The 14,225-nt window shown below is 43.0% G+C and overlaps 1 protein-coding gene and 1 long non-coding RNA gene across 5 annotated transcripts; both read left to right on the top strand.

Annotated features, from left to right (window-relative positions):
- Positions 1 to 199: 199 nt before the first annotated feature.
- LOC125542770 (uncharacterized) lies at positions 200 to 3,270 on the top strand. Its single transcript, XM_048705941.2, has 2 exons — positions 200 to 469; positions 1,274 to 3,270. Exons 1-2 carry the CDS (start codon positions 244 to 246, stop codon positions 3,112 to 3,114), a joined length of 2,067 nt encoding a protein of 688 aa, XP_048561898.2. The 5' UTR covers positions 200 to 243; the 3' UTR covers positions 3,115 to 3,270.
- A 2,850-nt stretch (positions 3,271 to 6,120) lies between these two features.
- On the top strand, positions 6,121 to 8,084 carry LOC125542775 (uncharacterized). Of its 4 annotated transcripts, none has more exons than XR_007298058.2 (4): positions 6,121 to 6,370; positions 6,660 to 6,995; positions 7,122 to 7,947; positions 8,058 to 8,084. It is a non-coding gene; the product is annotated as an uncharacterized LOC125542775 (long non-coding RNA). The 4 variants fall into 4 exon arrangements; XR_007298060.2 differs by lacking the exon at positions 8,058 to 8,084 and adding an exon at positions 8,027 to 8,045; XR_015618146.1 differs by having other exon boundaries at positions 6,127 to 6,370; positions 7,122 to 7,255; positions 7,756 to 8,078.
- Positions 8,085 to 14,225: the final 6,141 nt, after the last annotated feature.

Genomic DNA, 14,225 nt, shown 5'->3' on the forward strand with positions numbered 1-14,225 from the left:
TCGGCCAGGATCGAGCGGCCCTGGCAGTGGTAGCTTGGCTTCGGAGAGGAGAGGGGGAGGGGAGGACGAGGAGGAGAACTCCGGAGACGGCGGGGCGAGAACGGGGAGCTTCCGCTTGTGCTGTCCCCGCTGCCGAGTCCCGTTCCGTCTCGCCGAGTTTTGGGCCGTGTGGGCTGTTAGGGGTTTTGGACTGTTCACCGCCGAGCTCAAGAGCATGCTAGGCCCAACACTAACCAAGCCCATATGCCCAGTGCGCCTGCTCCAAAGAGAGTGGACGCGAACAAGACGAGGGTTTTGGTTGGTCGATCCGTCAAAAAAAAAAAGACCGGTCGGAGACGGCGCTCTCCTCCTCCGGCCAGGCCGACCCACCACCGCCGCCGATCCGTGCCGTTCTTCTCTCCCGTTCGTTCTGACGGCGGCGCCCTTTCCTCTGTTCCGTCTCCGTCTGAAGAAAACAGCTCCAACCTCGGTTCGTTAGCTCCTAAACTTCCTTCTTTCGATTTGGATGGTTGATTGACAGATGAAATTGTAGTCCTTAGCTTTGTTGTTGCGGTTAATTTTTATGCCCAGTCACATGATTTTCCTGCTAAAGGCAAATAAACTTTAGTGTCGCTCAGCAGAACGCAAGATGTCGGTTCAGCAGGTGGATGTTATCTCGTAGATTTGCATCGATTCTAGTTATTATGTCCGAGATTTCTTCCTTGATTTCATTTTCCCAGCAATTCCAGATATGTCTCTACATTATTCTGTGACTTATGGGTTCTTTGTTGTCTGCTTAGAGATTTAGAGATAAATAGGTCGGTACCTTAGTTAATGTTCTTTCCAAAGATGAACACATGAATCTTTAATATATACTTGAAAGAATGATTTTTCGTATATCGATGATACTTGATTATACATGTTTCAGAATTTCGATTCTTGTACTTTAATTGACGACTTAATGTCCAAAGGAGTATGTTAGCAAAAACATATAGTTTCGGTTCTATTTATGCAACTTGCTCAGGAGCACCTAGGTCCTCATGGAGGAGGTTTTCATGTGTTCAGTCGGAACAGTATTATCTCATAGACTCGTATTTCTGATTGTTGTTTCTGGATCCCTTCTTTCTTTATTATTTCGGCAATTTCAGATACTTGGGATGATAATTACTTCGATGTTGTTCCTTATTGTAACACATGAATTTTCACCAGTATAATAGTTATCTTTATCGCTATCGCTAAAGTGACCTTATAGCCCTGCTATGCTTAACTCTGATTCTCATTCATTTCTGTGCAGTGCTCTGCGTACCTATTGAACTTCAGGATTACCATACTTGCACACTACATTGCTCGATGGAGGATCTCCCGGAGGAACTGTTTGCAGAGTTTCTCAAAAGGATCACCAGGACAAGTGATCTGAATTCTCTTTCCCTTGTGTCGAAGCAGCTCTACAAGATTGAGGGAGATCAGAGGGGTGCTATCCATGTTGGCTGTGGCCTTTTCCCTGCTACAGAAGCCTTGGCATCGCTGTGCACCCGATTCCCTAATTTGTGTAAAGTGGAAATCGACTACTCTGGTTGGACGGCAGGCCATGGCAATCAGTTGGACAACCAAGGTCTCTCTGTGTTATCATCTCACTGCCCCTCGCTGACTAGTCTCGGTTTAAGCTTTTGCTCATACATCGATGACTCTGGTCTTGGTTATCTAGCCTGTTCCAAGAAACTAGCGTCCCTCAGGTTGACCTCCACACTAAACATAACTTCAAGAGGGCTTCTCGCCGTGGTTGTTCGTTGCAAGAGTCTTTCTGCTCTCCACCTTATTGACTGCCATAAAGTAGGTAGCAAAGATTGGTTGGAGTGCCTTGGCTCTGTAGGATCATTGGAAGAGCTTGTAGTAAAGAAGTGTGAGGGCATCAGCCAGGATGACCTCCTGAAGTTTGGTCCAGGATGGATAAATCTACAGAAGTTTGTGTTTGAAATCAAGAAAAGATTCTTTCGTAATGACGGGGCTGGGCCTAATGAGGGCTATGATCCCTCATACAACCCTCATAGCCTGAATATGTATGATTTCAGTTGTGAGAATATGAAGGACTTGAGGTTGGCAGGTATCGAAATTGCGACAGAAAAAGGACTTCGTTTTCTCTTTGGGAGGTGCAAAGCACTGGAGAAGCTTTGCTTGGAGTATGTTCGGGGTCTAAATGACAATGACATGATTGCATTATCCCAGAGCTGCAACAATCTTAAAAGCATCTCACTTTGGCTGGATCCTCAGAATTATTACGATACTTTCAGGACGGCATTTACTGATAACAGCCTTAAGGCTCTATCTCTCAGTTGCCCTATGCTTGAGAGTGTTGATCTCACATTTTCAGGCTGCTCTGCCATGTACACGTCAGAAATAGGCTTCACACGGAAGGGCCTAGTGTCTCTCATTAAGTCTTGCCCGATTCGTCTTCTCGTGCTAAGGGGTGCCAACTTCTTTAATGACAAAGGGATGAAGGCCCTCTCATCTGCTCCATTACTGGAGACACTCGAGCTTGTGGATTGCAAGGCCATAAGTAATGCTGGGCTGCGGTTCATTGTGCGTGCCCCATGCTTGATTAATCTCACGCTCCGGCTCTGTGACCGCGTGACTAATGCTGGAGTATCGAAGCTGGCACATTCACAGAAGTTAGAGTCTCTGATCATTGAACGTTGTTCCCGGGTCTCTGAGCAGGCTGTGCGTGGGGCTGCCAGATCAGTTCAAGTCTGTACCACTCAGCGAGCTGGAAAAACTGTTCACAATTTCGTGCAGTTGATGAAGTGGCCTCCAAAATTTGTCAGTTCAAAACCCTCTTTTGAAGTGATCAAGGTGTTGCTGACTGCTGAGTGCTGGCTCCGTTATGCTTCTCTGTCTTCTCCTTACCTCTCTGACCTTGTTTTTGCTTGGACCTTTTGTTGCCGTTATTTGCCTTTGTGCGAGAGAATCTGCAGGGGATTTTGGACTGCGTACCGGTGCACTTTTCTTGCTCTTGTAGTTTATTTTCCTCAGGTTGATGTTTCCGAAATTCAGTTACCTACGTGGTTGGGCTGTAAGGTTTTTGCTGCCCAAATTATCAAATTTTGTGAAACTGATATTGCAGAAGTAGTTGTGTGGTAAGCGTAAAAATAAGTAGTTTTCGAGACTTATGTACCAGTACTAATATATCTTTTTATTGTGATATTTGTTATACTTACACATGAATTATCAAAAATTGTTGGCATGCACATAAATCGACATTACATTGAGTTGTCAGAGTTTTGTTGGCCTCTACATAGTAACAAAACCTGCTTTTCGCCCGTTTTGTTTCTTTCAAAACGGCACATGCAGTGTACCGTCACTTGATTCAGAAAACCCTGAAATGAAATATAAAGGTCATTTGATTGAAGGAAAAGCATCCAAAAGATTTGAGTGATAGAAGTTTTTTGTAAGATATAGTGAAAAACAATCGTTACCAAAAAAACTTAATATTCAATTGCACAAATGAAACAACTCAGATAACAAAGGTTTCTAAGAATTTCATTTCTCCATTTTTCTATAGAAAGATGCCCAAGATAGAAATAAAAAACAAGGATATGATTTCCTTTGACAAGCGAGCGTTCTAAGGGCATCTACAAGGCTACCCCTCAAACGGACTCCCTCAAATGTCCGTGGACATCTGGCCGGGCGAATGTCATCCAACGTTCTCCCTCAAATAATTGCCTCATCCATCTTTTTAATACGCTGAATATTGAAAACAATCAAAGATAGATACCATGATCCATCAATAATTGAAAGATAAATATTCCAATACAACAATAATTCAACATAAAGTTTGAAAAAAAAGTTTAATTTAAATTCAGTTTATTTGGACACAAGCTCTAGTTGTCTATATGAACCGTCCACAAATGCTCCATCATACCATTTTAAAGTTGTGTTTGGGTTCCTCGACTGGGAATCTGATAATGCATCTGGAGAAAATTGCTCAAACGTTGCTGCTTTCTGCTCAAGAAACCCGACAAGATCATACATCTATTCAAATCCATTACTTGGTGAATTGCCTCACCCTCATCCTCAACAATCATGTTGTGCGTGATCACATAAACTGTCATCACCTCTCACATTGTCTCTGGATTTCATTGTTTGGTAGGTCCGTAAACAACTACAAAACGTGCTTTGATCACTCCAGATGTCCTCTCAGCATCCTTTTACTTGCAACAACGTGTGATTTTTGGTTACCTAGTGGATTGGAGATGGTCTTGACAAAAGTCACCCACGAAGGATAGACACGATCACAAAGATAGTACCACATCTTGTACTCATGCCCATTTATGGTATAGTTGCACGCAGGAGCTTCGCTCGCACACACCCTTGCAAACAATGGAGACCGTGCATCATGTTGATCTCATTATGAGACTCTGGCATGCCAAACAAAGATTGTCAAATCTGAAGATCTTGTGATGCAACTAGTTCAAGAATGACAGTGGGATTTTTTTGCTGGCCTTCACACTGCATTTGTTATTACCAGTGCATGCAATACAAGGATCCGAGCATATGTGGAAACCCTCTCGCTTCTCCCATTGTCATGAGCCTTGTCGTGACTTCGACATTTATTTCTCTCAAGTACTCCGGTCCAAACACCTTGACCACTTTCTTAGAAAATCTGAGTTTAGGTTCAAGGCATGTGCTCCCAAACATTCAGAGGTACTCATCCCACTAGTTTGCGGTTGTGGCAACACAAGCATCCTCACAACATTCATGCACTTCTGGAGACCATGGGACCAATACAACCAACTACATCCTTCTTGAGCTTCAAGTAATCATCATATGCCCTGAAACCTTCCATGTTGTGCAAGAGCAATGGTCGCTACATATAATACCAACCTCGGAAATAGCGGCCGAATAGCACATCATGTGCAAAGTATTCCTCGTGGAGATCAACACGCTCCTGTGCATGATGTTGATTCAACTCACGATGTCCCGGCGTTGAGCCCTTGAAGTTGAGAAAAATGCTCCTATGCAAGATCCATTTCATCCAGAATTGCCATCAGTATCGCCAGTTCAGTATCATCTTCGTTATCATCTGACGAAGACGAATCCATAAACTCTCCACGTCAAAGTACTCCTCATCTGAATCCATCATGTTTGCTTCAAAGTAAACAACAAAAGCGTCAAAAAAAATGCGGTCTGGCATTTGACCGAACACTTCCGCATGCAGTGCACAACCTCCTCCCTTTGCTAGTTTCTAAGTGCGCCGACCCATTTAGTCCTTTGCCTCAATGGGTTTTTTTTTGGCTAATTTTCTTTGTGTTTTACTTCTGTTTTGCCGGGTTTTTCTTGTTCAGTTTTAATTTATTATTTATTATTTCCCTTTTTATTTTAAACTCTTGATTTTTTAAAACTCATCCTTTAAAAAAATATTGCAACTAGGAGAACAATTGCAAATATTTATCTGTGAAGTTTTCGTATTTCACCAATTTTTAAAAATTAGGAGAACAATTGCAAATATTTTCCAGAGACTACAGTAGCATAAGATGAGTAAAAGAAACAATGAACTGAAGGGGAACGCTGCATGAAAATAAAAAAATTATGTTCTTAATGTGAACACAATTATATATTTCCATGAATATTTATTTATATCCATGAACTTTTTTGAATTTTGTGAAAAAATGGTACAAATTGTTTCTATATGTTAAAACATTTACTAAAAGTTGTGTGAACAAATTTTCTATTTTTATGAACATTTTTAAACATATGAACATATTTTAGTTGCGTGCACAATTTTTTAAATGGCACATAATTTTTTTATATGTTATGATTTTTTGAGGAAAAAAATTATGCGAACAAATTTTTATCCTTTCATGAACATTCTTAGATGTCATGAAGCATTTTATAAATATGTGAAAACTGTTTCTTAATGGGACAAACGTATTTTTAAATCATGAACTTTTAAAAATATAGGAACATTTATTAAAATGTGAGAAAAAAAATCAATTTTCATATTGTAGATGCATGAAACATTTTCAAAAGTTTCAACAACAATGAAACCCAATAACAGTCGCGCAAAGGGCGTCCTCTCGGCTATGCCACGTCGGATTTTGGATGGTTGCGCGAAGAGCTGAGATAGGCACACGGTTGGCTTCGTCGCTGCCCCACAACCCACTTCCTGCCTCTTTCTTCTGGACGAAGGAAGAGATCACGAGATACGGTCGCCCTGCTCCAACCCACTTCTCCTCTCCACGCACGCCACCTCCTTTCCCCCTCTCCCTCTCAGACCCACTCGCCGCGAAGACTGGAGGCAGAACGCGGCACGCGTCGGTCGACGAGGAGGAGCTGCGCCGCCGCCGGAGCACCGACTGCATCTACTACCTCGCGCTCCTCGTTGACGTTCAAGAAGGTACCCCTGCGTCTCTCTCTCTCTCTCTTCGCGAGCTGATGCGCCGCCGAACGGCAAGGGCCGTCCATTAGGTTTTGATCTGACCGGGGGCCTCCTTCTCCTCTGGTCTACGATTCGAGCTGCGCTCATGCGCGCGCACGATTTCGTCTTAGTTTCTAACAAGCGACCGAGCTCTGCTCTGCTCGGTGCCGGTAAATTCGACGGTTTCAATCGAGATCTGTTTGTTCGTTATAGAAGCTGATTCAGCTGAGCCCTTATATTGCTGCTGCTTCTATCCGAAAACTTGCAGAAGTAGATTGCACATCTCAGGGAAAGCATTCTCCAGTTGTTTTATTTGTGAACGCCATTGCTCAGGGCTCCATATGCACATTCACAAACATTAGTCGCCAATGGAGCAGAGCGCCATTGCTGATGTAGCTTAAAATGGTGATCAGTGACCGACTGAGTGTGCTTGAAGTTTGAGGTGGAGTGCAAGGAGGAGGACACCCGGGTGGAGATCTACTGCGCCGCCAAGCCGGGGCTACTGCTGTCGATGGTGAGCACCCTGGACACACTGTCCCTCAACATCCAGCAGTGCGTCGTCGACTGCTTCAACGACTTCGCCATGCACGCCTCCTGCTTCAAGGTACCAATGATTCCATCCATGGACTCGTCACTTCACCAGCAAACATGGATGAATTCATCTTCTTCTTCAGCTAGATCATCTGTTAAGTCACCAATTCCAGCTGATTGATTCGAGTTTTATATGCAGATGCAGAGGGAGATGTGCTGCTGGATCTTATAAGGAGGTCACTCTGACAAGACTGGCTAGCTGTGATTCTCGTGGGAATAAAGAGGATGGGACCTGTGATTGTCGTGGATCTGGAGGTGACACTGATCAGGAAGGTAAGTTTACTACGATCTGGAGTAATATTACTAGATTGCAAATCATGAATTTAGTAGTTACTGCAGAATATTGGTTAGTTGGTTCAGTTTACCTTTCATGTTTATATGGTCTAACGATATCTGACATAGCAGATGCTTGGTCCAGCTGGAGATAGCTTACATGGTTTTATTTCACCATAATATATTTCCAACAAGATCGTTCCCTATTGTTTCCTGAAGAAAACTAACGATCAAACTGTAGAAAAAACATTGTTTAGAGGAGTTAATATACAATTTGTTGTCTTGCAATTGGCTTCTAAAATTTACAGCAGGAGTACGCAATGAGTTTGAACAAATGAATGCAAAACCTACCAGATTCTGCGATGTTACTGTTTCTTGATATCTTCCTCATTTGTATTATGTGTATTCCTTAGTTGACAGCTATTTTAATGTATACTCTCCCCTTATTTTGAGGAAACTTCACGGGGCAGAGGATCACTACAGTTTTTTGTTTCAAATAGGAAATGAACAAAACATGATTTTGCCAACCTCTCATGTAGTATATATGTACCTATTTCATAAAGTACATCAGTTTAAATACAAGTTTGCAACTCATGACGATGAGTCGAGGAGTGAAAGAAGTTTGGAACTCACACAAGTGTCATACTCGCATGACCAAATCAGGCTACGAAGACAAGTCTTCATGCGCACATGTATGACCTTGCCTCTGTCGTTGTTATTCTTTTTTCTGAAGAAAAAAAACTGCTGTCATTAGGCTCTAAATTTGCCAAGATTTTTCTTGTCTTTGCAATTTTGTTTGCAGGATTGCCGATTTTAGTTACACAGTACTCCCTCCGTAAACTAATATAAGAGCGTTTAGATCACTACTTTAGTGATCTAAACACTCTTATATTAGTTTACAGAGGGAGTACCATTTAAAAAGCGGCTGACATTTGATGAATTGCTGAAGGGTGGTGGCTGGACACCATGGGGGACAGTGTTCCAAGATGGTTAGACGTTAGCTACTGATTCACAATCTATCAATCCTATCTTCATGTATCTGTGTGTGTTAGGTACATCTACTTGATTTCTTCTTCTGATTTAGGGAGGTCTTCAGAATCTGAGAGGAAATTGATGTAAAATTTATTTTCCTATTCTTGGAAACTCTTGCTTAGGAAAATCATAATGTTCTTTTCATTGTACAAGCAGTACAAGGTCCAACATGGTTGTGCTGATGTCTAGGTTTCGACTTCCTTGTGAGGTGCCCTCCTCTTGAGTATGCCAATACTTCACGGTGGTGAGGTCTGTCTCGATGGTAGACCGGTTGATTGATTAAATGGCAATAGGAGCAGCTTAGTGAGCCAGTGATGCAACTGTGCATCGTCTCTTGACGCACCACTGTCGACTCCAGCTATTGCATGTACATATGATCCATGTATCGTGTTTAGTTTCTCACTAAGACTTGGTATGCTTGTGTTGTGATGATCCGAGGAACTCTACCTCTTTTGGAGATCGCCCACCTTTTGGAGACTGCTAAACCTTGACTTGAACAGTTGGATGTGTTTCTGTGATCAGTCATCCAACTATCCACTTGTAAGATTGTCACCTCTATTAATATAGATCTATTAGCATCGATGAAACTACTTCGCTTGCTTTGCTTTATGAATGAACACTCTTCTGCTGCAGTTCTATTCTATGTATTATATTTTTAACCACTGTTGCTTGTTTGGATTGTCAACACGTTAATAAGTGTGTTAGCTTGATTAGTGCGCACATTACCGCATAGGTGGCGCCACCAGGTGCCGCCCCAGCCACTAGTTTTTAAAGTATGTGAACACTTTTTTGCAGTACACAAATATATTTTGAAATCACGTAAATGTAACATATTTTAACCAAAGTACATTAATTTCTAGGAATAGGACAACAATAAATTTCAACATGAAAGATGGAAAGAAATGAAAAAGGTGTGCGTACGTTGTGCTGCATGATGGATTAGGCGAGGAAGAATAGGACATGAGACGTTGTCATGAATTGGGTCACAGGAAGGCCACGCCCCACGTCTTATTCTTCCTCTCCCATAGCTTCACTTTTCAGGGTTCATGTTCGGTGAGTTTGCTGGACATAGGAAAGACATGAAGTTGGACATGAATGTCGCCATGGCCAGTGATCATTTAGACTACTTATTTTTTTCCTTTTTTGTTTAATTAAAATATGTTGAAAATATAATGATTTTAATCATTTTGCAGAAGAATAGTTCGGTTTGTTCAAATCTCATTTTAAAGTATACTAGTAAAATGCATGTGCGTTGCAACGGGAGAAAAATAATAATATCATAGACATCTAGCCTAATAATCATGACTCAAAGACTCCACCTCGCGCGTCGTGCAAGTCCATGTCCTCTATTTTAACACGGCATCCATCTATCATGGCTTTTCCTATTTTCCGCCCTCACTGACGGGTACCCCGGTGTCCATTTGATCATAATGCATCTAGACGTGATCAATCCCAAGGCGATGAGCTTGACCATCACATAACATACCTGTCATTGAATCGCACCAGCCCAATGGATTAAACTGCCCCAATGCAAGGGAATGTTTAAACTAATCTGTTGAGGTAGGATTGAGCGGTGCCCTCCGTGTCCCTCGGGCACATGCTCCATACAATTTCTCATGCACAACCTTCGTACTTCGTTATGGAGCAAACATCCGTGGCCCTGTACGAAGGTTGCCCAGATCAAGTAACTGGGTTACAGTCTAGGTCGCTAATGTAAAAAATGATCGGTCACTCTGTGGTAGGGTTCTTTAGGAGGCCAGTTCAGAACATTGGACATGATAATGTGCGGCTAACGACAATGTTGGACACTTATCCCCTACCACATTGAGCGCTAACTCGGTAGCATGCCAGCCGGTCGCCGCCAAGGCACAAGTCGCCTACAACTCCAAGCAACTAATATCAATTGATGATTTTAGGGGATGCACCCACTCCCATGACATGTTCGCTTCGCTGCATGCGCCCACTGTCACAACAAGATCTATCGTTTGCTAATTGTGTGGAAACCGCGCTTTCTTGCCTTGATTGGCTCTACCAACTCAGCCAAATCAGTAGTTGTCTAATTCTCTCTTCTGGCTACATTGCTGAAATATATATGAACTTAGACTGTACAAGGTTCAGTAAATGAATATGCACACTATCAGCTTGTGTGTACTCTTGTCTTAATTTGGATATGTGGCCCCAACATGTTTGAATCCATTAGTAATGGTTGATTGGTGAAGCTATAGTTAGATCTCATAGTGCTTTCAGGTTGCAATCTGAATTGAGCCGACGATTACTTGAAGAAAAAAAAACAAGATGCAGTATTGCAAGTGCAAGTGTGAGTGTGAATTGTTTGGGATTGGGACGAAAAGAATGTTATCTGTTGTAGTGTATAAATACGATATGGCTCATTTTATTTTATGAGGGTCGGCTGGCATAGTTGGTTAATGTGATGGGATTTGCACCTTATGTAGCTAGTTTGAATCCCACTAATGCACGTATTTTTTGATGATTTTCCAAAAAAAATGGAACTCCAGTAGGCCCGGGTCCATGAGAGAAGAGTGTTCACCAGGACTTGTTCGCAGAAGGAATGACGTACACAAATTATGACTCGGTGTATGAAACGCCGCCGATTCTATTTGACCCTTGTGAGCATCAAAACGTTGTTGCTTCGCTGAAGGTAGCATTTAGACGGCTGACTTTTTCGGACCTTTCATTCAGAATTTCAAAATTTCTTCAAATTTTTAGAAAATGTTCATATTTTTTTTCAATAGAAGTTCGTAATTCCAAAGTTTGTTCATGTTCTTAAAAAAATTCATGTAATAAAAAAAGTTCACCGTATAGAAAAAAAAGTTCACCATACATTTGAAAACTCATCACTATATATAATAAAAATTCATCATGTATAGGAAATTTGTTCAGTGTGCATTTAAACAAATCACTGTATATTTAAAAATGTTCAGTGTGTATTTGAAAAATGTGCACTGTATACTAATTAAAAATAAACTTCATTGTGTATTTTTAAATTCACTTTTTTCAAACATTTCGGAATTTTGTTGCTAGTTAAAAAATTACATTTGGAAAAACTATTCACCGTATACTAAAAAATGTTCAGTGAATATTTATGGCGCAGTGCTAATTTTGTCACCACATTCGCCTGCAAACTAAAGGTTCCGTGTTCAATTCTCCCTCGGGTCTCCTATTTTTGGTTGGTTTTCCAAAAAAAATCAGGAATGTCCTATGTGCATTTATAGCGTAGCGCTGCTTTTCAACACCAAAGGTCATAAGGGTGAGTGGCTAGCACTTTAGCCATAAACCCGGAGGTCCTGTGTTTGATCCTCCCTGGGTCCCCTTTAATATTAGGGAAAGAAAAGATGTGGCGTGCGGGTATATTTGGATGGTCGGCTCAGCTTTTATATTCACTGTCGACGGACGTATACTGTTGCCCAGGTCCGTTTTGGAGATGCCCTGCCACGGCCCAAGCTCTTATGCCCGTATGCCAAATGCACCTGCTCCAAAAGAGGCGACACCAAGAAGACTAGGGTTTTAGAGTCGGGGCTGCAGCGGGCGTGAGGCGTTTGGTTGGTCGATCCGTCACTGACTGCTCGGAGGCGGCGCTCTCCTCATCCGGCCGAGCCGACCCACGACCGCCGCCGATTCGTACCGTTCTTCTCTCCCGTTCGTGTTGACGGCGGCTCCCTTTCCTCTGTTCCGTCTGAAGAAAACAGATCCAACCTCGGTTCGTTAGCTCCTCAACTTGAGATGCTCATATGGATCCTTTCTTCCTTTCTTTCGATTTGGATGGTTGATTGACACATGGGAACTCCTAGTTATTACTACTACTTATTAGCGTTCTTGCTGCCGGTAATTTTTAGGGATCCCTAATTTTTATGTCCAATCCCGTGATTTCCTTGCTGAAGGCAAAAAATAAAATAAAAAATCAGCAGGTGGATGTTATCTCGTACTTGATTTGCAGCGATTCTAGTTATTATGTCCGTAGATTTATTCCTTGCTTTCATTTTCCCAGCAATTCCAGATATGTCTCTGCATTATTGTGTGACTTATGGGTTCTTTGTTGTCTGCTCAGAGATTTAGAGATAAATAGGGTGGTGCCTTAATTAATGTTCTTTCGAAAGATGAACACATGAATCTTTGATATATACTTGAAAGAAAGAAAAAAATCCGTGCATCGATGATAATTTATTGTACATGTTTCAGAATTTCGGTTGTTGCACTTTAATTGATCTTTGATATATACTTGAAAAAAAACATAGTTTCTGTTCTATTGATGCAATTGCTCAGGAGCACCTAGGTCCTCATGGAGGAGGTTTTCTTGCGATCAGTCAGATCAGTATTATCTCGTAGAGTCATATTTCTGATTGGTTGTTTCTAGATCCCTTCTTTCTTTATTATTTTAGCAGTTTCAGATACTTGGGAAGATAATTTCTTAGATTTTGTTCCTTATTAGTAACCCATGATTTTTCAACAGTATTATATTTATCTTTATCACTATCACTAAAATGATCTTTGTCGTGGTATTCTCACGGGGGGTGCAAGATGACATATGCCACAAGGTGGCTTCGTGTGAGGGCAAGACTGCTGCCGGAATATCCAGGGACGGGTATGCGAGTAGCACGCGCTAGTTTACCCAGGTTCGAGGCTCTCCGGAGAGATAATACCCCTACTCCTGCATGTCTGGATGTATATCTGGGTTGTACATCGGGCAGTACAAAGTGCTCCTGGAGCTGTATCTGGAGTCAGTGCCATAAGCATCTGACTTGGTATATATGCATATGAGCTAGTGACTGCATGTGCCTGAGCATGCATGCATGAGTGGCCTTGTGGCCGGCCAAGTGCATGTGGCATGGCTGTGTGTGCGCGCGCGCTAGCTAGCCATCTTGCTAGCTAGCATGCATGCGTGAATGTGTGAGTCCATCCCCTGATGGATGGATGGAGCTGGCTTATATAGTGTTGAGTGGGCATGGTAGCTTAGTATGTAAGCTAAGTGGTGGCGTGGGGGGCAAGTGGGCATGGGGCACCATGCTCATGATGGTGTGTGATGTGACGTGCATGCTTCCTTGTCCTTGGTGCACTTTATAAAACAGTGCCCAGGGACAGATACACTGTAGATGACGTTGCGGTATGGCCGTCTTGTCAGTGTCTTGTCGGTGTCGGCGGTTGACGCAGTTGGCAGCCGGCTGGTTGACGCAGTCAGCAGCCGGCCGGACAGAGCAGTCGGACGGGGAGCCGGCAGGAGCGGCCGGGCGGTCGGACTGAGGGGCTTTGCTAACCCCGATGTCTTGATTTATTGTCTCGTCGTCTTCGGGGTATCCATGTCCAATTACTCCGACAGTAGCCCCCAAGCCTCTGGGCAACTTGGCAAAGTTGGGCGGAGGTTTTTTGGCGAGTGTTCATGAAAATGATCATGAAAAAGACAAAGTTAGTCCGCGCAGATATATCAAATGTTTGCTTTTAGCATTGCAAGTTTTATGCGGAGGGTGCCGACTCGGTTTCGTCCGAGCCCCCTTAATCTTTTTCGTATTCCCTCCATTTTTTGGCTTGTGCTCTCGCTCGTGGGACAGTCGTTCTACGGTCTGTGGCTGAGAGTGGGCCGCGAAGTGGAGTGTACAGTACTCAGAGTCTGGGAGCAGATTCGACCGAGCAGATACTTGTAAAGGAAATGGCTGGGTCGCCCGAACCGTTTTTCTTCCCGGACGTTTTTCACGTGGGTGGCCTCCAACGTTCACTCTTGCTAGTCAGACAGCCGCTCTGCGGTCTGTGACTAAGAATGGGCCTTTGGTACCGCGCACAGTACTAAGCCGTCTACGGGAACTAACGTTTCAGGCCAAACGGCCAGCCCCGGGGCCAACTCTAGCTGGCGCCGGGGCGAACAATGATGCAACTGTAATGAAATGCGGAGACAGCCCCCGAGCTTCGCTCGGTGTTATCCGTGCTTGCG

This window comes from Triticum urartu, chromosome 3A (genome assembly GCF_056163025.1).
Source record: "Triticum urartu cultivar PI428250 chromosome 3A, HENAU_Tu73, whole genome shotgun sequence".
Classification (NCBI taxonomy): Eukaryota; Viridiplantae; Streptophyta; class Magnoliopsida; order Poales; family Poaceae; genus Triticum; species Triticum urartu.

Bases quoted from the DNA above. Each gene is read 5' to 3' on its own strand.
- LOC125542770 (XM_048705941.2), top strand. From the start codon at position 244: ATGCCCAGTGCGCCTGCTCCAAAGAGAGTGGACGCGAACAAGACGAGG. The intron at 470-1,273 runs GTTCGTTAGCTC...ATTTCTGTGCAG, and splicing joins AGAAAACAGCTCCAACCTCG to TGCTCTGCGTACCTATTGAA.